Genomic DNA, 23,502 nt, shown 5'->3' with positions numbered 1-23,502 from the left:
GGCGCCACAGGGCCGCCTGTGCGGCGAGACTACAAATCCCACTATGCACCGCGGGGGACACTGGGTCCACGCTGAGGGAACGTGAGGGTGTTCCAAAGGCGCCGTAGGCGAAGAGTCACGTACATTTGTACATTTTCCGCCGCCTTTCCACCTACACACAGATCTCACCTCTAGATAGACAGAATGTCTTATTTATTAGCAGGGCCTGCGGTAAAACGTGTAGAGTTGCTTCTGGCGTCAGGCATGGCAGGAGGCAGGCGCAAAGACCGCACGCGGGCGCCCATTCCGCCGACCAGGCGCGGGGTGGAGCCAGTGGCAGCGAGGCCCTGACGCAGGCCGGAAGTGTGAGAGGCTGAACGCCGACGGTTGAGTGGCTGCGGGTGTGCGCTTCCGGCCCTTGCCTCGACGTCGGCCGGGTGCAAAGGGCGCCTGGACAGTCTCTCCCGCCTCCGTCTTACGCACTCCTCCAACTTAGAGGCCCTCAGTCTCGACTCGTCTCGTTGTAGGCCTTGACGCCATGAGCAACAAAGAAGGTGGCGTCCTCAACAGCCCTGGGCGTTATTTATCCAAAGGGGGAGGACCTTTCGTTTTTTTGTTGGACTTCTCTCCCTCCCCGGAGGGATGCCCTCGTCCCTTGTAGGCTGGGGGTGCCCGCCTTGGTGACTCCCAGCCACACTGACTTTCGTTAACACCTCTCATTTTTCTTAAATGCACGAGCTGTTTTTGTTTGTTTGTTTGTTTGTTTTTTAATCTTAACGGGGTGACTACTCCATCTTGTCCCAGATCAGGGAACCTATTGGTGGTGTCCAGGCTAAGCTTTAGGTTTGGGGGAAAGAGACAAAGCTGCTTTTCCACCAGTCGGCTGGGAAAGCCACTAAGGCGAGGATCCCGTGGGCATCTAGCTTTAAGGAAGAAAGGGGTGTGCCTACCTGCATTACGTTGTATCGCCTCTTGGTGATGGAAGACCCTAACTTTTTTCTCCTTCTCTACGTAAGGATCAGGAGGGTTCAGGAAAAGGAAGCATGACAATTTCCCACATAACCAGAGGAGAGAAGGGAAGGATGTTAATTCATCTTCACCTGTGATGTTGGCCTTCAAATGTAAGTTCTCTGTGATGTAAGCTGGCGAAGGAAGAGAACTAAGGAGGTTGTAACAAGGACTGTGTAGACATTGTTGTGCCCAAGAAAACAGCCTCTAAGAATTTTAGATGTGCGTACGTTTACATTGTACTTTTCCTGGAGGTTTTGGGTGGTGGTAGGTTGGCCATGAAAGTCAAAATGACAAAAGTCTTGGCTGTTTTTCCCCATTACCATTCCCCGGGTAAACGTGTAATTGACATGAGACATGCCACGTGACCAAAACCTAACCGCGTAACCGAATATATCATTGTGTATCTGCTATGTGAAATATGTCAGCTATGCCCACACATTCTCCTGTTGTGCTTAGTGACCCGGACAAAGACGTCACCAGGTGCTGATGCGGGAGTGCGATCCCTGCGGAATGCAGTGATGCTCCGGGCAGTCCAGACTCCACTGTGCTTGTTTGATCTCTGCTTTCGTAGGACTCGCAGTGCAGTGGGTTTGTTTATACCAGCATCACCGCAGACACTGAGGAATGTGTCGCATTGCAAAATAATAGTGGCAATGACGTCAGTAGGCGATAGGAGATTTTCATCTGTTGTAATCTTTGGGATCGCCCTGGAATAGGAAGTTCATCATTGACGAGAACGCCATTATGTGGCACTGGACTGTGTCAGGGGTGTGTGTGTATGAGGTGTATATATCAGGTGTATTTACACATGTTTAATTTCTTGAATGTGTATTCATTTTGTTTCCTCAGCTAGACTTCTGAAGACGGAATATATTTTTATTTTGACTAGCACTTTGCACAGAGTAGGAACTCTTATCTCCTAGTAAATCTTGGATGGATGGATGGATGGATAGATATGTATTCACTGTTCCCCTTTTCTCAGTATAATAACTTGGTAAAGTTGTTCCTCATTTCTAAACAGAACAAAAACAAAATTCTTCTTGTTCTTCATCCAACACTGTGTACTGTGTAGTTTCAGCAGCTTAGGAACCTGAGAGGGTTAGTAGTTGATTTAACTTGCAGTCATCTGAAGACTGGATTGGAGCTGGCGGACCCATAGCCATAGACAAGTTAGGGCTTCTGCCAGCAGCCTGCTGGGGTCCCCTCCACCTGGACCCCACCACTGCTGCTCCCGTGTCCTCTCTGTGTGGCATCTGGCCTTCTCCAGACAGAGCGAGGAAGAATCCTCAGTCCCCTCACGCCCAGTCTCAGGCACTCTTGCTACATTGTATTTGTTAGAATGGAGGCCTTTATTTGTTAAAAAGGAGTTTAAAAACTCCTATTTAAGGGGCAGGGAATCAGGGTCCACTTTTTGAAGGGAGGAGTCAACGTAATTTGTGGCCATGTCTTAAAATGACCACAGCACTTACAGGGATTGCCAGAGACGCAGGACAACTAGTTGTAGTTGAGTAGAGAGCAGCTAATCCCGGCTGTCACTCTGGAAGAGCTACAGTGGGCCAAGTACCCCACCCCCATCCCCGACACACCCAGTAGAGAGCTGCCTGTGTACTAGCACGTTTCACTGTTCGTGTTTTGGCCTGCCTTTTGCACGCAGCGCGTGGTGCTTGGGATCACTTCTGACGTGGCGCACCTGCTGTGCATCGGCGCGCCGTGGTTTTGTCCAGGACGCAGCTCAGGCAGCTTCTTCCCTCTGGAAACTTTATGATTGTTCTCTCGAGTGAAGTTGGTGACAGACATTGAGTTCATTCAATCCTTGTCCATCCGTTCAGTCAGGAGCTGCTGGTTGAGCATCTGCTGTCGTTCCGGCAAGTGTTAGCGAACAAGAAGAATGTGGTTCCCGCTTCACCGAACCTTTTGCCTGTGTTACAGGATGGCCATATTTTATTTGGCTGTATCCCTGATTCATAGTATGCCAAACTCCTTGAGGATAAGAACTGTCTCTAACTTTGTGTTCATACTATCTAGTTCACAGCGGTCATTAATGTATTAATAATGAATAAAAAATGCATTGGATTGTTTTAAAGTGTTAGGCAATATCCTAGTCTAATATTATCTCAATACTAAAAGACCACATTTATGTAGGACCTTGTCAACTATGTATTTGCTTAATAGTTTATTCAAGTTCTGTTTTTTTTTTTGTTTTGTTTTGTTTTGTTTTTTAGAGAGAGGGGAAGAGAGGGAGAATGAGAGGGAGGGAAACATTGATGTACAAGAGATACATTTCATGGGTTGCCACTCGCATGCACCCAGCTGGGGACCTGGCTCACAACCCAGGCGTGTGCCCTGATTGGGAACTGAGCCAGGGACCTCTCAGTTCACAGGCCGACACTCAATCCACTGAGCCACAGCAGCCAGGGTTGGGCGGGGGGCTGTTTATTCACGTAACATAAACTTACTGGATCCTCCTTACAGGACAGGCATTTTGCTTGGTCCTTGGAGTGACAGTGCCTCTGAAATACAGTGGTTGTGAAGACTTAAGTGGTTTCCTGGTATTTCAGTGACTCGATAGGGGTTGAAAATTAAGGAAGTAGGTATTGTTAAAAGTTTAAACTTCTAATTTAAAAATTCCAGTTTCTATTTTTTGGAGTATTTATATTGTGTGTGGTAAGGTAATTAAAAAAAAACTTCACGTTACTTAGAGGGGTAGTTGGAAGTAATTTTTAAAGTAGTTATATGTGATAATTGTTTCATAAGCTCATGTTTACCAGACCACATGTGTTTTTTTACAATATATATATCTCATAATAAGGCTCTGAGTGGTAAAACCCAGCTAAAGAAAGAATATTTTGGTTACTAGCAGAGTCTTTGATTTTTGAGAACTTTAAAATAAATAAAATAAATAAGATGATTTTGTTTTCTTTATTGAGTAAATAATAGTTGCTTTAGGATGCATAATAACAGTATTATTTGGTAGGCTTTAATTATGGAATACACATGCTTATGGTCATAATAATGTATTCTTAGCGTTTCAGCAGGAACTGGATGCGAGACACGACAAACACGAGAGGCTCGTGAAACTCAGTCGGGATATAACTGTGGAAAGTAAGAGGACAATCTTTCTGCTCCATAGGATTACAAGGTGAGCAAATATCTGTAAAACTTATAGTTGTGTACAGTTTGATAGGTTTTATGTATATTGTAATACATAGCTAGCTGTTGGAATATTCTATGACTTTTTGTCAACATTAGGATCAAAGGATGTTTTTTGCAGCAAGCAGATTTTAACATTTTCTTTAATAGATATAGGTAGATATCTCTTTCTTTATCAGTGAGCCTTGGTAGTGTGTGTCTTTCAAGGAATTTTTGCATCTCGTAGTATTTCTTTATGCTCCTTTTATTTATGTGGGGCCCGTAGCGACATCTCTCCTTCCTGGTGTTGGCGCTTTGTGTCCTCTCTCTTCACTGGTCTGTCGGGTCAGCTTTGTTGCTCTTGAAGGGTCAAATGTTGCTTCCATTGACACTGTCTGTTTTCCTGTTTTGTGTTACACTGGTTTTTTTTTCCCCCTTCGTATACTTGCTTTGGATTCATTGCCCCTCTTTTTCTAGTTTCTTAAGGTGCAAGCTGAGCTCGAAGGAGAAACTTCTTTTTCTAAATACAGATGTTTAGTGCTATAAGTGTCCCTTTTAAGTCTCTAAGTGTGGTAGCGCTGCGTTCCTTGAATTTCTATATGTTGTTTATCATTTTCATTCAGTTCGAAATACTTTCTCAGGGAGACTCCTCAGCTCCATGTAGGTTTCTCATCCCTGCACTGTCACAGGCAGTAAGACGAGACAGTCCCTAGGGCTTATGTCCTTTTCTTCACCTCTGAGGGGTCACTGTCCCACGCTGTCTGGTGTCCAGTGTCTGAAAATCATAGTTCTATGTGAATTTTTTCTTTTTGGTTGTTTATGGTGGGAGGGTAATGTCTGTCCATGTTGTTCCACGCTGACTGAAAGCAGACACTCCTAGATGCCATATTTTTATGAACATAAATTTTCCCATAGTTATGATTGTAATATACATAAAACTTTGTGTACTTCTTTTTCCACTTAATAGTATATTATAGCATTTTTCATGTTTTTAAATAGTTTCAATAAAATCAATTGTAAATTTCAGTTAATATCCGAGTATGTACAGTGTTTATTTCAGTCCATGTTAAGTGATAATTAGATGATTTCAGGGTTTCACTGTCGAGCATCTGGCTGATGTTTTAAAAGCTCCCAATGTCTGGGTTATAGTGCTCCTGATATAGAAGACATATTGGCTGAATCAGAAATTAAGTTGGATGGTGTCAGACAGAAGATACTGCAGGTGGCCCAGGAGCTCTCGGGAGAGGACCTGCATCAGTTCCATAGGGCCATTACTACAGGTAAGTCTGGGCTCTCTTCAGCGCTAACAGATTTTTTTAAAATAGCGCGTTACATGATTTATGTGTGAGTCACATGAATTTTAATTGATACTTGGCAAAATATTACTGACTTGAAAGAGTTGGGAGCACTAAATAGTAATGTAAAGGTAATCCAAAAACGTTTTTCTAACTGTGCAGTTACAGTCATTGATCTATTTTTAGTGAAAGTCTGTCTCCTAGTAACTGTTTTCTCAGTTACTTTATCCTGAGTGTGTACGGCGATGCCCTTTGCTGACGCGGGTCTGTCTGCCTGGCGCCTCTGAGTGTGAAACTTTTCCAAAACTTACTGTTGCCTGCTGTCCACTGGGAGCCTTCCCAGTAATATAAATGGTTGCTTAACACGTGTTTTGTATGATATATATATTATACTCATGCAGTATATCCCTAAAGTAAGGTAGAGAAAATACGGTATGAAGAAAATCATAAGATACAGAAACATTTACAGCACTGTATGTATTTGTTGAAAAAAACCCACATTTAAGTGGACCTGCACATTTGAAACCAGTGTCATTCGAGGGTCAGCTGTAGCATCAGTGCATTGGTTTGCTTTTTAATCCTCACCTGAGGATATGTTTGTTGACTCGAGAGAGAGAGGAACATCAGTCGGTTGCCTCCCACATGCTCCCCGACCGGAGATCGAACCTGCAGTGTAACGGTTGTTTGTTCCCTGATGGGGACTTGAACCCGTAACCTTTGCATGTGGGACATTGCTCCAACCAGCTGAGTCACCCCACCAGGGCTTTGCTGATTTTCAGTGTGAGGTCCCTGACGGGAGGGATGCCGTGTAATTCAGACATACCTGGGTGTGCGAAGGTGAAGTCGGAGGTCTGTGTTGACAGAAGTAGACACAGGTTCTGTCTCTGTCCCATGCCGACTCCACTGGGCTCAGGTCGGTTCCCACGGAAGTCAGCTCAGTGGGAAGTGAGTTCGTTTCGTGTGTGCCCAGTGCGTGTCCAGTTTTAGCCTAAGCATTTAACATTTCAACACTCACTTTTCAGGAATGCTGGCTTGTAGTGTGTCAGAATGTTCTTTTTGTTCAGTAATTGTATTACTGAGGTATAACGGACGTACAGCATTATATTAGTTTCAGGCGCATAAACTACACTGACTTGGTGTTTGTACACGTTGTGCAATGGCCGCCATGGTGAGTCTGGCCAGCATCCGTCTCCCTGCACACTCCCCGTGGTGAGCTTTGGAGATCTGCTCTCTCTGCAGCTTTCCAACAGGCAGCGCAGTATTAGTAACAGTAGTTGCCGTTGGTGTAAGTGCCTGCGTACGTCAGGAAAGCTGTGGGGCTGGGGGTGTGGCTAGAAACTGAAGTGGTAACGCAGACAGTTCGGTGAAGAGTCAGTATAATTTATTCCTGAAGGAGACGCATTCCCACCCTTGTAATTTATAGTTTGCTAGCAGGGTTTTGTGTGGTGTTTCAAATAACAGCACGTAATGAAAGAGATTCGACGGATTCGGTTTGTGCTGTCCTTGACCACGGCACATTTGGCAGGGGTGGGAGAGAACGTCAGAGGCATTGGAGGGAAGATGGGTGACATGAAAGCCCAGATAAGCCTCTAGAAGAAAACGTGAGAATGGCTTCATGACCTTGTGGTAGAACGGGTTTTTTAAAATGGCACAAGTAAGCATTAACTGCTAACAGAAATGTGGTCATTTGAGGTGCACTAAATTTAGGAAATGCTGTTCATCAAAAGAGATCTTTGAGAGTGAAAAGGTGGCCTTGGCTAGGTAGCTCAGTGGGGCAGTGCTGTCCCCATGAGCCAGGGTCGCAGGTTCGATCTCCACTTGGGGCACATGCAAGAGTCAACCCATGAACGCATAGTGGGTGGGACAACAAATCGATGTTTCCCCCTCTCCCCCTCTCTCTCTAAAATCAATAAACGAAAAAATTTAAGTATTTAAAAAAAGAAAATGAAACGGCAAGCTGAAGTCTGAGGTCCAAGAGAACCCACTCAAATACACATGTTGTTGGACAGAGGACTCACAGACTGTATGAAGAATTCCTACAGATCAAAGAAGACAGTTTAAGAATGGACAAAAAATTTGAACAGAGCCTTCATAAAAGTAAATATTCGGGTGGCTAGTGAGCATCTGGAAAGGTGCTCCGCATCATTGTTCACTAGAGTAGTTCACGTGAAATGCCATTCGCTCACCAACACGACTAAATTATAAATGCCGCTTTTAAAAACTTAGGCAATATTTAGCGAAAACTTTGTGCCTACTTTATGATCACTTCTGGGCATGGGCCCGAGAGACTCGAGGCTTATGTTACCGAGAGACATGTGAGAAAGCTCACAGCAGCTGTAGTCATGATATCCTAAAAGTGGAGGATGGCCCCGGTGCCTGTTACCAGGGGAACGGATGGATGTGGTGTAGCTGGACCAGGCAATGCTATGTAGCAACACAAGGTGACAAACACACGCGGCGTGAATGCCAGTCTCACACTCTGCGGGGCAGAATCAGCAGACAAAGGAGTGCACACCATGTAGTTCTGTTTACGTGACGTTCAGAAAGAGGCAGTGTTCACCTAGGGAGATCACAGGCAGGATGGTGGTGACGTCAGGGTGGAGGTCGGGCATGGGTTACTGACTAGGCACGAGGGGACGTTCTGGAGGGACAGAAATGTTTTATATACTCATCTGGGTGGAGTGACCCAGGTGTACACCTGTGCAAAAATTCATTGAGTTAGACATTCAAGGTTTACACACTTCACTGTTTGTAATTTATAACTTTTTTTTTTAAACAAAGAGAAGTCAGTGTAGGCTGATGAGCACTTAGCCCCTTCTCCAGAACAGCTCTGTGTGTGTGTCGGGAAGTTGCACCAGTGATGGTTCTCTTGAGGGCGGTCCTGCAGCAGGAAGGAAGCGCTGCCCTCTGGGGGGTTTAGCTGGGGCCTTGGCGAAAGGGGGCAGCCGTCTTCAGGTTTCCCCACCGCGCTGTGTCACGGAGCAGCACCCGGGACTCCGCTCTCTGTGTCGGGCCTTTGTTCAGGGTCTGTAAGCTTCTTGGAAGATGACCTGCTCGTGGGCTAGAAATTTAAAGATCCCCTGGGTCTCACTTTTCTGTCAGAAGTCTTCAAAACAAGGGTGTTTAAATTGAAACAATAAAGATTTTTTTCCCTTAAAGTTAAGGAATAAATCAGCCAAATGAAGAGGTATCTGGGACTTAAGAATTTGCTGACAGGTATTTTATTTGATAAAGTATGGTTATTTACAATTACAGGAGCATTAACATTCCGATGCTTATGAATAGCTTGCTGCTTGTGATTGTCGAATGCTTGTTTTGGTGTCACTCCAAGTGGTTGTTCTTTTGACTTGAAGGTAAAACAATCCTGGCACCGAACTAAAGGAGTCTGTGCTTTTCCTCATTAAGAACAGTGCCGGAGGCCGCAGAGCATTTCCCCAGGGATGCTTGTGTGCTCGCAGGCACTGAGCATCCTTCCAGGGCCCAAACAGCAGAAAGCCGGCTCTGGCTTCTGCGCGGGGCTGGGCAGAGCAGACCGCACGCTGTCCCGGGCGGGGGTGGCCAGCAAGGGAGCCGGTCAGCAGCTGCCTGAAGAATTGTGTGTGCCCTATCGTGTCTTTGTTTTGTTTTTCTCTCTCTGAAAAGTTAACAGTTGGGGGAAAATGTCTTCCATGTCAAAGAAAGAAATACATATTTACATGTATATTTTGGAAAATGATAAAAATTGTCAATTATGAGATGTTGTGGTGTATGAAACTTAAGTTTAGACCCTAACTGGTATTTTAATTATGTTCGATGAACAGTTCATTTTTTCTCTGCCCAACATGATCTAATTTGATGTCCATTTGGTTTAGTGGATTTTACATTTTTCCTGAGTATGTTTTAGTTTTATTAGAACGTATTCGTTTGCCTAATTTGAAAATAATCGTGCAACTGAAGGAGTGGTTTGAGGACATCTAGTCCCACTGCCTCATTTTGTAAAGAAGCTTAGCGATGGTGTCGGAATCCACTCTGACCTGTTTTATCTGCTCTCTCACCACCTTCTCTCTGGTAGCTAGCGTTAGAGCTTTATTCCATACCGCTTTCTCTAAAGCCACAGGCTTTTACTTGAAGCTCTCAGGTTCTGTACTGGCTAAAGACACTCAAACGGCCTTACCCCTGTAAGTAAAATAGCTGAAGTTTAAATTTGCATTTCAGTGTGAGATGATTCAGTAAATAGTTTTTGTGACTGTTTTTTTTTTTTTAAAGATTTTATTTATTTTTTAGGGAGGGAGGGGAGGGGGAGAGAGAGAGAGAGAGAGAGAGACATCAATGTGCAGTTGCTGGGGGTTTTGGCCTGCAACCTAGGAATGTACCCTGGCTGGGAATCGAACCTGGGACAGTTTGGTTCCCAGCCCGCGCTCAATCCACTGAGCTACGCCAGCCAGGGCTGTGACTGTTTTAATAAGTGTATGTCATACCACAAACTTCTGTGGTGAATTCTATGACTGCTGTGATGGTGGGAAATTTTCTGTAGGCATTTTCTGGTTACAGAAACTCCGTTTGTAAATAGTCTTTGTAGTAAAATGTCTGGTGCACAGTACTTGGACTGACAACTATGTGAAAGTCTTTTAGTGCAGTTTCTGTTTCGCCTTTGAACACTCCTGTGGCTTCTCTGAAATCCTCCTTCAGAAGGTCGCCCTTTGGGCTTTGGGCCCTCGGTCGATGAGGACGGGTCTGACTAGGGACCAGGGCAGAGAGCGTGTGAACTCGGTCTGGGACCCTGCAGCAAGCCGAAGAGGCCCTTATCCCTGGACAGACTGCCCTAATTTATGATGCCGTCATTGGGCAGAGAATAGTCATCATTAACATAATTTGCCTGTTGCTTTTTTTATAAGATTTTATTTATTTACTTTTAGAAAGAGGGGAAGGGAGGGAGAAAAAGAGGGAGAGAAACATGAGTGTGCCAGAGATACATGGATTGGTTTCCTCTCGCACACCCCCAACTGGAGGACCTGGCCCGCAACCCAGGCACGCGCCCTGACTGGGAATTGAACCGGTGCTCAGTCCACTGAGCCCCACCAGCCAGGGTGCCTGTTACTTTTTACAGTTATGTTGCATGTTTGACTAGGGTAATATTTTGGAATAATAACGGACTCTTTTGATTGTGAGTTAATACATTGAAACAAAAATAAAAAACAAACCCACTGCTTTCTAAGTTATAAAGTGTTGTCTAATAAAAATTAATACCTGTCATTCTTATTTTAATTATTCCCACGTCAGTGTAATTCAGCAGTTATGAAGGAGGGCCCTTGTGCCAGGTCCTGATATGTTACTCTGTGTAAAGCCTACAGCGTAGGCTGATGTTTCTACTTGACAGATGGTGGTGATACTGAGGAGCAGTAAAGTTGACATACCTACTCACCTTAAGTTTACATAGCCAGCAAGAGACTGAACTGGCTTTTGAATCTAGGACATCCGCACTTTAAGCCTGTGCTCTCTGTGAAGCTGTCACCCTATGTGGAGGAAGGCTAGAGGCGGGGAGGCGAGTGAGAAGGCTGTGGCGGTCATTCTGGGCGTGAGATGCACAGGCCTCCCGTTTGGTGTCAGCAGTGGGGTGCAGAGGAAGGGTGTGCTTTCAGGATATGGGGTTTTTTTTTCTCTTTAAGTTCGGGGGAAAAGAATAGTTTAGGAAAACCTTTCAGTGCCTGCTTTGGCCCCTTGGTTGAATGGCGATATTACTTGTTAGGAGAAAATAGGAAGACAGACAGGGTTTGGGTGTGATTAACTAGAAATTATGGGGCATGCAGGTGGCTGCCCAACAGGCAGTTGGATATGTGGGTCTAGAGAACCCAGGCACAGGACGACTGTGCAGGCACAGCCCGGGCGTCCTCTGCTGAAAAGCGGTGGCTGGACTCAGAGCTGAATACTATTGTCCGAGGAGAGTCCGACTCTGGGTCCTGGGGAACCTTCGCTGAAGGAAGCAGAATAGACTGTTTGGCGGAATGGGCTCCCCGGAGGATCCGGAGAGGATGGCACCCAGAGCCTAGGTAGATGGACGAGCCTCATCTGAGGACAGCCACCTCCTCCGAGGTGGGCAGTTAGGGTGGGCGTGGAGGTAGGCAGCTGAGACCTTCTTACTCAGTGACCTCTTTCCCATGCGCTGAGGAGGGGTGGGAGATGGGCTGGTGGGTGGGAACTGGGGGGAGACTGGAGGCAGAAGAATGACCCCGAGGGTAATGAGGTAGGAACCTGACCAGGAATGTGTAATAGCTATTGTTAATCACTTCTGCAAGTCGAGCCTACCAATAAATGGGGTCTTTTCTGTGTAGAAATAGGAGTTGAGCATGGTGGAAAGTTAGATTAGTTCATGGTTAGGATTTTGCTGGTTAGTTGCCCTAGGATGACAATGGGGGAAGTCGGGCGGCATTCGGCTTAGTACACAATTATGGTTGTTAAAATAGAAACATACTTCTGTGTCTGCTGGTAAGTAGTACGTTATTAACTGTGATGAGTAGTAAAGTTAATTAATAATACAGATTTCAGCATATCTGGTTTATCTCAGAAGCCAAACAGGCGCTGTGATTCCAGGGTACTGAGTGGGTTTGCTAGCAGTGCCCTAATAAAATGCCGCAAACGTGTGGCTCAAACAACACGATTTTATTTTCGCACAGTTCTGGAGGCTGGACATCCAAGATCAAAGTGTTGTTGGCGGGGCTGGTTTTCCCTTTGGCTCGGGGTGGCTCCTCTGTTTCTGGGTCCCCACATGGTCTCTCTCCGAGTGTGGGCGGCCCTGGTGTCTCTCCTGTGTCCTGATCTCCTTTTACAAAGACCCCAGTCAGACTGGGTTAGGGCCCACCCTAACACCCTCGTTTTCACTTACTCACCCTCTGAGGGCCCCGTCTGCATACTCCTCGCATTATGAGGCGGTAGAGGGCAGGGCTTCGACGTGGATTCGGCGGAAACACAGTGCAGCCCGTCTCATGCCTTTGGGTTTGTGCACTACAGCCAGGGGGCGGGCTGCAGGGATTATGTTCTTTTTGGAGGGGGAGACTGGGGAGTCGCTTTTTGTGAAGTCTGGGGGTGGAGTGGGGGTATTTGTGTTGTGCAGCTGGGCTGTGGCCCCCTTCTGTGAATCTCCAAAAGAAATGCCAGAAGGGGAGAGGCACACAGTATTTGGGAAGTATGCTGGGAACCAGGGATAAAAACAGCAGTTTCGTTGAACTCATTGACACAGAGAACAACCTGATGGCGGCCAGATGGGAGGGGGTTGGAGGGCTGGGTGAAATAGTTGACGGGCTGAGAAGTGCAGATTGGTGGTTACAGAATAGTCATGGGGATATACGGCACAGCACAGAGAATACAGTCAACAGTATTGTAATAACAGTGTGTTGTCGCGTGGGTGCTAGGTTTCCTGGGGGGTCACTTTAAGATACATAAATATAATCACTATGTTGTACACCTGAAACTGATATAATATTGTGTGTCAACTGGTACCAAACAATAAACAAATGAAAATAATCATGCGTTTCATGCAGGGCGTGTTCCCTCAGGTTGCAGTCACAGGCTGTGCTTCGTTTGAGACGCACCCCCGGTGGAGAGGGGAGCAGCTGTCTCTGCACCCAGGGAAGAGGCCTGTGGCGAGGGAATCTGTCCTGGGTCTTACTGAACAACCAAGGGACAGCACACAGCCCCAGCAAGTGGCATCACACGCCTCCCCTCTGTTCTACTCCCTGTGTGCCCCAGGGTTAGAGGAGAGAGGAACGGAGGTCGATCCGCTGAGAGGGGGGAGCGCTGGGAGCTGAAGTGGAGGCAGGCTCCCCAGTCCCCTGTCATTCCAGTGCAGGAGGGGAGAGTGCGACGCTGGCCCTGGTAGCAGGTCGTGGCTCAGACACGGGCATCCTTTAGCTGGAGAAATGCAGATCAAACAAAAGGTTTTTCCAGCAGCATCTAAAAATCAAGAAATGATTTGAGTTATCAGAATGAATTGAAGAAGTTAAGCTATATCTTATGTCACTTACTAAGCAGTTTTATAGTAATTGTAACAATGTAAAAGAAAAATATTTTAAAATTGGCATTTATATTGATTTATATAATAATTTATACTTCTGTTAAGAGTATTTTAAAAATTATGCCCTGACCCGCGTGGCTAGTTGCTTGGGCATTGTCCCGCAAAGCAGAAGGTCACCAGTTCAATCCCCAGTCTGGGCACATGCCCGGGTTGCAGGGTTGGTCCCTGGACAGGGCATGTTTGAGAGGCAACCACTCGATGTTCCTCTCTCACATGGATGTTTCTCTCTCTCCCTTCCCCTCTCTCTAAAAATAAATAAAGTCTAAAAGAAAACAAACTTTGGCAGTTGTCCCGAGGGCATTGATGGTGCAGAGCAGAGTTGTTAGGGGGTTCCTGGAGTGAGAGAGGGAGGGAGGGGACGTGCTGCTTTGGTAGTCAGAGAGTCATCCCTGGGGGATCGAGGAGATTTCCAGATTGCTCTGAACTCCCGCACTCAGTTGTGTTTGCTTTTCATAGATAAGATTGACTCGGTGAGGCGACGTGGAAGGAGAGGCTTTGCGCTCAGACAGGCCCAGACTGTGAGGTTTGCTCTGATGGGCTTCAGTCTGTGACCTCGGAACAAAGCACACAGCCTGCGTGAGTGTCAGCTTTCCTCCCTGTGAAATGGGAACAGTACTAGCTGCCTCATGGGTGGTTCTGAAAATTAAATACAGTATGATTGTGGAAAGTATTTCTTACTTTGGCATATAGATGTTTACAAATGTTTGCTTTCTTCCCTTCTGGGCTTCAGTGGAATTATTAACCTGTGTGCTCAATTCTATTTTCATCTGGGAAAAATACTCGTTAATACTGATTTGCTCAACGTACAATCTTTAGTGCTAAAGTAGAAGCCCAGCTCAGGTAGACAACATCCAAGTCAGGAAAAATATGTTAGTGGACTTGAATTTAGTTTTGCTATTGGTAGTATAACTTCCATAACTCACAAGACTAAGGCTTATAGATAGACTTATTTTCAGTGTTCAGTTTAAATAATTGATAATAGATTTTTGGTAGAGTAGCCTATGAATCAAACCTAGGTGTTACTTTACTTTAACGTTTCATGGCCTGGTAAAGTTAACTTTTGAAAAATGCCAGGTGGTAGTTTTACAAATTCTTATAAATGCAGTTTTTAAAAATTGAGATAATTTATGTAACATAAAATTAACCCTTTTGAATTATATAATTCAGTGTTTTTTGGTATAATTGCAAGGTTGTTATCCTTGACATCCAGCCGTCACCACTACCTTTTTTCACCCCCAGATAACTCCCTTCTCCATTTAGTAGTCACTCCTTATTTCCCTCCCTGAACCCTAACACCCCTAACCCTAAGCAACCCCTAACCTGTTTTCTGTCTCCATGGAGCTCCCTATTCTGGATCACGTCACGTAGATAGAATCGTGTAATGCGGCCTTCTGTGCCTGGCTTCTTTCACTCAGCATAACGTTGTCAGTGCTCACCTATGTCATAGCGTGTATCGATGTTTGATTCCTTTTTACTGCAGAATACTGTTCCATTGTACGTCTGGGCTGCATTTGGGTTATCTGTGCATCAGTTGATGGGCATTTGGGTTGTTTCCGCTCTTTGGCTCTAGTGAAGAACGCTGCTGTGGGCGAACGTTCGCCTGTGTGTCCATGTGAACACACGGGTTCACTGTTCTCTGGTTCCCTCCTGGGAGTGGACTTGCTGGGGCAGATGGCGAATGGTTGTTTAAAACACTGACAGCCTGGAACGAAGGTGGAGACATGAAATTCAAATTTACAATGAAACCTCTTGTCTGTTCACTTTTATGTATGGATTTTGATGGAGGTTTGGACTGGATGTGTATTGCTTAAATATAAGAATAAATAAAAGTAATCGGGAGCTTTTTTTTTAAAGATTTTATTTATTTATTTTTAGAGAGGGAAGGGAGGGAGAAAGAGAGAGAAACATCAATGTGCGGTTGCTGGGGGCCGTGGCCTGCAACCCAGGCATGTGCCCTGACTGGGAATTGAACCTGCAATGCTTTGGTTCGCAGCCTGTGCTCAATCCACTGAGCTATGCCAGCCAGGGTGTAATCAGGAGCTTTTAATTGAGTTTCCTTATATATGTTCTAAGAGAAGAGCAAGGAGAAAAATAACGAATTACATAAAAGCAACCTACAAGCTTGTCTCTTACTGGCAGCTGTTTCTGTAAATAATCTAACTGGATGTAATCCAAGGCAGAAGCAGAAGGGGAAGGCATTGTTGGATGGGATATGGCAGTAGGCTGACATTTTTCACCTTGGGGACTATTCACTGAAAATTGCGGATGTCCTTTTCATCAAGTTGAAACATAACTTGTTTAAACATCCTTTTACCTAGATATGACCAAAACTGCTTTTCAGTGTTCGGGGCCAGATGTCCTTGAACTGTCTCTATGGCATATCATGAAGCCAGTTACAATGGAGTAGAAATGGCCACCTCCTCTCCGAAGTAACTTTAATCAAACAGGTCCCAAGGACAACTTAAAAACTGACTTTAGATGTGTTGAGAATGTACTGTTTGGTAGCCACCCACATTAACAGAGACTGACAGCACCGATGAAATTCGAGGCCTCAGGTTCCATATCCTCTTTCTTCCCCTCTATGAAACAAGTCAGCTGACTCGCTGATTCTGAATGTCATCAGTTTGAACTTGAATCTTGTAAGAGTATTTCTTTTGTAGTGGATTACAATGAGATAGTTCTGAACATCTGAATACCAAATTTTAAAGTATTTTTGTCAAAACACTTTGAGTTTAATAAAATTGGGAGAAACAGGGAGAGATGATTATAAGCAATTTACCCAACACTCGAGTCTTCTCTGTATATGAGGAGATGTCTTCGGGGATGGGAATGCCCTCAAAAGTTCTAGGTGCGAAACAGTGATCATGCAAAGCCCACTGAAACGTAGTTGAAGTGTACGCTTTACAGACTGGGTGTGGAGAAATGAGTGCTGCCCTAATTGGGGTTTATCAGAGTACTTAAACTCTGTGTACTGGTAGAAGAGGATTTGCGGGAGGTCACCACAGGCACAGAATAGCATGGAATCATGGATGTGTATAGCACGAGAAACTACAGAACAAAGTTAAATAAAGCTTGGAGAAAGCTGGGAAGCTGCCCCCAAGGAGATACCAAGTGCTGCTCACTAGCTTGAGCTGCTGGCCACCCCCTGCCGAGAAGGCCACTGGGGCGGGGTGCGCACACCAGGGCCTGGACAAAGCCTTCTCCTCCTCAGCTGGCCTGCCTGTGCCCTCCAGGTGCCGTGACAAAGTGTGGTGTCATGCCAGCTGTCAGAAGAAGGATGTCTTAGGTTCCTCCTCCGTTACCAAAATAATGGAGCAGAGTGACAATAAGTTGACAAGTGGCACATCTGTGACTGGTTTTTCTTCTTCCTGTCATTGTATTTTTCCAGTTTATGCTTTAACAACTGTAATAATGAACACCCTTGTACGTACCCGTGCTCATATCTTGCTTAGCTTGTTTATGAGAGCTAAGCATCCTAGAGCACATTTAGAGATACAGTGGCTGTTCGCTTTTGTACGCATGAAGTATTTCCGGAAGGAAGTGCGAAATATAGATTGTCTTTAGGGAAGGGAACTGGCAATCATCTGTTCATAAAACTAAAATGTTTCTATTATAAATACAAAAGACACTATCCATCTTGTTAAACTCAACTTCATTGTTTCTCAGCATGTTGAGGTTTATGAGAGGTGTCCTTTTCCGTCATGTCTTGTTCTGTAGCTGAAGGCGTCTGTTTTCTGGCCTTTAACATCGTTTGCTGCTCAGAATGAGTCAGGATATTTTCATTCAGTTGTTTCCTCTCATTGCTGTATAATCTATAAAAATAATCTGTGCAGTTCTATTAAAGCCTATCGGAATTTTTATAAAGCCCTTTATTAAATTCTTAGATTTTTTTCCTAAGAATCTTTGACATTTCCCTGTAGGAGAGTGGATTTTTAAGACTAACGGCATGGAAGAAGAAATCGAATACATTTGTATCGGAGCTGTCTGTGTATGGTTGGGTCACGGACGTGGTTGCTCTGTTCAGCGCTGGTCCCCGCCGTTCACTCCCGGTGATGCTGGGTTTCCCGCGTGTTGGATGTAGGGCTCGTGAGCGCACGTTGCAGTCGGCATCCGCTGAGCCTTTGTGCAGCTGGGTGATGCTCCATTTGAAGTTTTTTATTATGACTTGTTATGTGATGCTTGTTTCTTAGTGATTTTCTTGGTTGGTTTTTCAGGACTACAGGAATACGTGGAAGCCGTCTCTTTTCAACACTTCATCAAAACACGATCACTTATCAGCATGGATGAAATTAATAAACAATTGATATTTACAACAGAAGACAGTGGGAAAGAAAATAAGACTGTAAGAGTTTAAAACCTTATTACATCACATTGATTACATCATTTATATGACGTGCAGTGCACTGGTGGTAGGAGTATTGAGATGGGAATGTTCTTCCTAGCACGCACTTTCATAGATCCCCAATTAGGGAAGCGGCCCTTTTGAAAACTTTAGGCAGTGGATAGGACAAGCACAGCTGTGGGTGTGTTGAGAGAGAATAACACTCCTCCCCAAAGCATCGTTGAGTGATGACTGCAGGTTCACTTCCGGTTCCACTGTGTGTTCGCTGTATGCCCTTCATGAGCGCTGTCGCATTTCGTCCTCTTACTAACCCAGGTGAGAATGATCACCCCCACTTTACAAGGAAGGAAACAGGGTTTTAGGGAGTTTGAGTAACTTACCAAAAGTCACACAGCTAATAAGGGTGACAGCTGAGCTTTGACGCCAGGTGTCCTAAATCCAAACCAGTGCCCTGTCCACTGTGCCGGTGTCTGTCCGTGTGCACCACGGGGCGGGGCCCGGTGTCCGCCTCACGGGGTGTGTGAGGGGTTTGATCGAAACGTTTTAAATGAGGCCCTGGGTAGCACACGGCAGGTTGTCGTTACAAAGGCTCACGTAAAGGTGTTACATAATGAGAGCTGTCAGTCACTCAGTTCTCGATGCTTGTGTCTGACAGGTATACAGCTTTTCCGAACTAGGAAAAGAGAGTTTTGCAGTTTGACTTTTACATAAATACTATTTTCTCCTGGGTTTCAAGAGACAATATTTAGGCAATGAGGTGAGATTTTGAATATTTGGTATTTCCTGAGTTACCAGTATACTTAAAGATAAAATTAAAGGGTTTTTTTTCTTTATTTTTCATCTTTTTTTTGTTTTATTATTTCAGAATTATTCAGAGTCAGGGTAGGGAGGCAGAAAATGGAAGAAGCTGTAGAAGCAGTGTGTTCTTGGATATTAACTAAAATGTTAATGTTGAAAAGTGAGGCTTAATTTGGCGTGACAGACATAGGAAGTTATTATGTATTTTCTCAATTTTTAAAATTATATGAAGTTTATTAAGGAGGCAATTCATTTTGGGAAGTACAATTTCTTCATTGTTTTGATTCCTTTAGCGAAGTTCGCACAACTTCCTCCGAAGTTCTAGCTCGGAGTGGAAGTAGCAGGGCGGACAGTGGAGAGGGACCGGGAGTGGACGCACTGTTTGCAGGGTTCAGGTAGTGGCCACTCTGAGAGTATGGTGTTGTAACATTCGGACACACTTTCCAAATTGTCAAGACCACAGTTATCAGTAATTTTTCCTTTTAGTGCTAAAGATTCTTGGTGCTAAAAATCCTGGGAATTTGGTAGACAAAGGTATTTTGCTCTGATGTGCCTGTTGAGAATATTGGAAACCATTTAATTTTTTACAGCTTTATTATGAAAAATTTCAAACATGCCAGAAAAGCAGAGAAAACAGTAACACATGAACCCCCGTATACCAGCTACCTGGGTTCAATTGTTGTCAACATTTTGCCGTATTTACTTCATCTAAATATTTTTTGCAAAGCTACTTTAATTATAGATGTGATGATATTTGACCCTTAAATGCTTCAGATCCATCTTGAAAATCTGTGTTTTAAGTAGTTTTCTTTTTCCTAGTTTTCATTATCAATCAGTAAAGCAGAATTGGTTTCTTTGACATTTGTTGAAATTTGTTAATTTTTTAACAAGCTTTTATCTCCAAAATCAACTTCTTAGTTATGACCAGGGAATTCCTTCTGTCTAATGATAGAGATAAGGACATTAATATTTTAAGCAAAACTTATTTTTATAAATGACCTATGAAATGCAACCCTCTTTTCCTTACTACAGTCTGTGTACTCTTTCTAAGAAGATGCCAGTTCCCTGGCCGGTAGCTCAGTTGGTTAGAACGTTTTCCTGTTATACCAAGGTTGCAGGTTCAATCCCTGGTCAGGGCACATACGAGACTCAACCAATGAATGCATAAATAAGTGGAACAAATAATTGATGTTTCTCTCTCTCTCAAATCAATTAAAAAAAAAAGATACCAGTTCTCTTACCTGTTCACAGAAGCAGAGCAGAGCAGATGGTTTATGTCATGATGTACCAGCATAGTTGGGAAGCTGGCTCTGGGTGCTTGTCCAGTTCTGTCATTAACCAGCTGTATTACCTCTGGTGTATCGAACCCCATCTCTTACACTTTACATTCAGAGGACTGGACCACATGGTGTCTGAAGAGTAATCCAGCAATACTGAGTGATCATAATAACAGCTAAATTTGACTCATTTCCTTGCTTAATTCTCAGTGACACTATTATCTATAAAGTTCAAGTTCCTAATGTCACTTTATACTCCTGTCTATCTTTCTAGGTTCATCCTGCACTAATTCTTATTTTAAACTTTACTTGAAAGAAATACCTTGCAAGTTTCTTAACCCTACAACCCAGTTCTTACCTGCATGCTTTTGCAGCTAGGTCCCTCTGCCTAAAACAGCCTCCAGTGTGGCTGCACCCACACCTAAGACTCATACAGCTTCTTAGTAACAAGTTAAGCATTGCCTCTTCCAGAAAGAATCCAATATAGAGGGAGAAACTGATGTGGAGAGGGATTTACATGATAGTGGTAATGGTAATTGACAGCAGCTGACATTTATTGGTATTGACTTTGTGTTGGGCATGATGCCAAGAACTTGGTAAATGTTATCCTTGAAATAAACCTCTGAGGTAGGTACTGTTATCCCATTTTACAGATGAGGAAACTGAGGTTTAGAGAGATGAAATAACTTGCCCAAGGGCATACACCTTATGAAGCAAGGTCCTGGAAGAGGTGGGAGGAGATGGGTCAAGGTCATTTGGAAGAGTTAACCTCAAACAAGAGGAGGGACAACTCATCATCTGAGACTGGAGGATAGAAGGTAAAGATGGATGTGGACATAAATAAGTTTGTTTGTTATTGGGGTTTTTTTTTGTAGGCATAAATTGAGAGAGCGTGTAGTACGTGATCTGGCAGATGACCAGGCTGTGGAAAGTAGGCAGGATTGTCTGCTGAGAGTGAAGAGGCTTGGGATTGAGTAGGGGGCTGAGGAGAGTAAGGAAGGTTTGGAATAGTGTTTAAGGAGATGGGAGAGAGAACCATCTAAGAATAAGTAAAAGGACTGGTGAATAATTTGTGGCACAAATTGTATGCAGACGTAACTTTTGTATTTTCAGTGTAATGGGACTCAACCACTTGAATAAAAGACTAACAAAAATAGGGCGTAATATTAATTCAGGCTTGTGCTTTTGCTGGATGCAGTAGGAAAACAGGGGTCTGTAGGAACTGCAGAGGATGCAGCCAGAGAGGGAGCAATAAATGAGGATGGTCAGTGCTGCGCTAGGGATGGAAGGGACCGCAGGGCTCAGGAAGACAGGGAGTGATCACAGACTTGGCGGGCTTTGAGATTTGTCTTTCAAATAAGTAAGGAATTGTCATGCAATAAAGCACTTGGGCCTTGTCTAAGAATGTGTTAATTTTATTGTGTGTGTCAAGTGAAGTAGGCAGTAGTCGATTTTATAATGATACAGTGTTAGATTTCAGAATAGTCTTGAACTCCTGTAATTCAGCTCCCTGCCCAAGGCATGAATTCCTCTTGTAACGTCACAGATGGTCAGTAAACAAAATAGATCATTTCTTAGAGATGAGGTGGCTGATCTGCTGTTGATTTTGTACCTTCTAGTAAATGTGATAGATGTGTGTTCACTCCTTTTCACGGTATAATTTTGTGTGTGTGTGTTGTTGTCGTTGTTTCGCCAGCCCTCGTCCGATGCCCTGGAGAAGCAGTTTGATTCCTGGAGACTGAGGATCACGCCCGTGGACTACCTGCTGGGCGTGGCCGACCTCACGGGGGAGCTCATGCGGATGTGCATCAACAGCGTGGGCAACGGGGACATCGACACCCCCTTCGAAGTCAGCCAGTTCCTGCGGCAGGTTTACGACGGCTTCTCCTTCATCGGCAACACTGGGCCTTACGAGGTTTCTAAGAAACTGTACACCTTGAAGCAGAGTCTGGCCAAGGTGGAGAATGCTTGCTATGCTTTGAAAGTCAGAGGTTCAGAAATTCCCAAACATATGCTGGCAGATGTCTTTTCAGTGAAGACAGAAATGATTGATCAAGAAGAGGGCATTTCCTAGAGTGACGCGACTCAGTGATTATCTCCTAGGGGAGGCCAGTTTGTAAGACTGTTATTTAGTATTGCATTTGACTTTATTGTGGCTTTTACATAGAAAAGTTTTAGTTTTTCTTGTTTTAGATTATATACAAGTTGTACATAAAATGACTGAAATGAATCATTTTCTATATCTTATGAAAGTTGGCATACAGATATTTGCATATATGCCCATTTGAGTTTTTGCTGGCTAAATTTCATCACTTACCTTTGTGATGTGAACACGCTTCAGAGCACTTTCTGCCATACCTGGTTTAATACACTTCGTGTGAGTTGTTGAGTGGTAATAGGTAGTGGAAGCCATTTGGAATTTAAGTTGGTGGTTTCGTTATGTGTGAAAAGATTTCTTAGTTACACATCTGCACTTCAGCTTTTTGTTTCAATTTCTTGGTACTATTGTGTCAAGCCTCCAAAATAGGCTTAGTCCATAGAGCAGAATTAAAAATTACTAAGTTATCAATATACTTGAATTTTATGTGGCATTATGGTAAAAGTTCGCATTATAATCTGGCTCATTTGGGCCATTTTCAGTCTGTTGGAAACAGCCTTCCAGAAAAGTTGGCAGAGATCCAGCTGTCAGTTTCTGCGTGTAGCTTTTGTTCTTTATCACAGGGAATTTGAGCTGGTATAGTAGTATTTCCACTGCTGTTTGAATTATATACGTGTACATAACTAAAAAGCTTTCAGTAATGATTATTTAGCAACTTTTTTGTTGTGTTATAGTAACATCAGGCATGTTTAGAGACTTTCCTATTCTAGCATCTATAAGAGATGACATTTAAGTAATTTTAATGAAGTTTTGAAATTTTTGAAATACTAAATTAATGCAAACCTTTATAGTTGTCCAGTTGTATTCGTTGATAGTATAAAAAGTTGCCAAAGAAAATTTATCCTGTACAATTCAGCAATAAGACGACGCCCACGCGGCTGGGGACCCAGCGGTGGTTTCTGGTCAGGTTGGGGGGGGGGGGCGCGGGGGGGCGCCGGCGGAAGTCAGTCCCAGCTCCTCCCCTACGGTGCGAGCAGACCTTTCCGTCTGGTTTCGTGAGCTTTGAGAAGTCGGATACTGGGTTTTAGTTTTGGAAATATTAGTTGCTCTGTTTTTAAGAGCTAATTCTTTGAAAGTGTAATTTCCCCAAAAAAATTACCTGGAGGAAAAAAAATGGGCATGCCTAATAAAGCGGTTGCTTGTTTGCTCGTGTGGGTGGTGGTGAGTTTCTTCGGTTTCCCCGCTCAAAGATATATTGCCGAAATGCAGTCTCACCACCTGTTTCTGTGTTCTCTGCCACTTGGAGTTAAATTTATGTTAAAAGGAAGGTCACACACTGGCACCACCTGTTCAGATCCCTAAGTCTGAAATCACAATTGCAGTGTTTTTTAAATTGCACTCAGTATGTGCTGTGTGTATACACGCAAGCCCTTTTCACCCAGTGCACGCACAGGGTGGTAGCTTCTGGAATATAAAAATACATGTTAGAGAAATATATATTATCTACCTTATATATATTAAAAATA

General features: G+C 44.1%; 1 protein-coding gene across 1 annotated transcript; it reads left to right on the top strand.

Moving 5' to 3' along the window:
• The first annotated feature begins 345 nt into the window (after positions 1-345).
• Positions 346-23,188, top strand: TSNAX (translin associated factor X). The gene is made up of 6 exons (XM_045818256.1): positions 346-533; positions 996-1,100; positions 4,015-4,129; positions 5,269-5,399; positions 17,676-17,803; positions 21,575-23,188. Exons 1-6 carry the CDS (start codon positions 518-520, stop codon positions 21,950-21,952), a joined length of 873 nt encoding a protein of 290 aa, XP_045674212.1. The 5' UTR covers positions 346-517; the 3' UTR covers positions 21,953-23,188.
• The last annotated feature ends 314 nt before the right edge of the window (positions 23,189-23,502 follow it).

The sequence above is a fragment of the Phyllostomus hastatus genome, unplaced genomic scaffold (genome assembly GCF_019186645.2).
Source record: "Phyllostomus hastatus isolate PE091 unplaced genomic scaffold, TTU_PhHast_1.1 phas_contig_148, whole genome shotgun sequence".
NCBI classification, from domain to species: Eukaryota; Metazoa; Chordata; class Mammalia; order Chiroptera; family Phyllostomidae; genus Phyllostomus; species Phyllostomus hastatus.
Note: the sequence above shows the minus strand (reverse complement) of the source record. Positions and strands in the feature narration are given on the sequence as shown.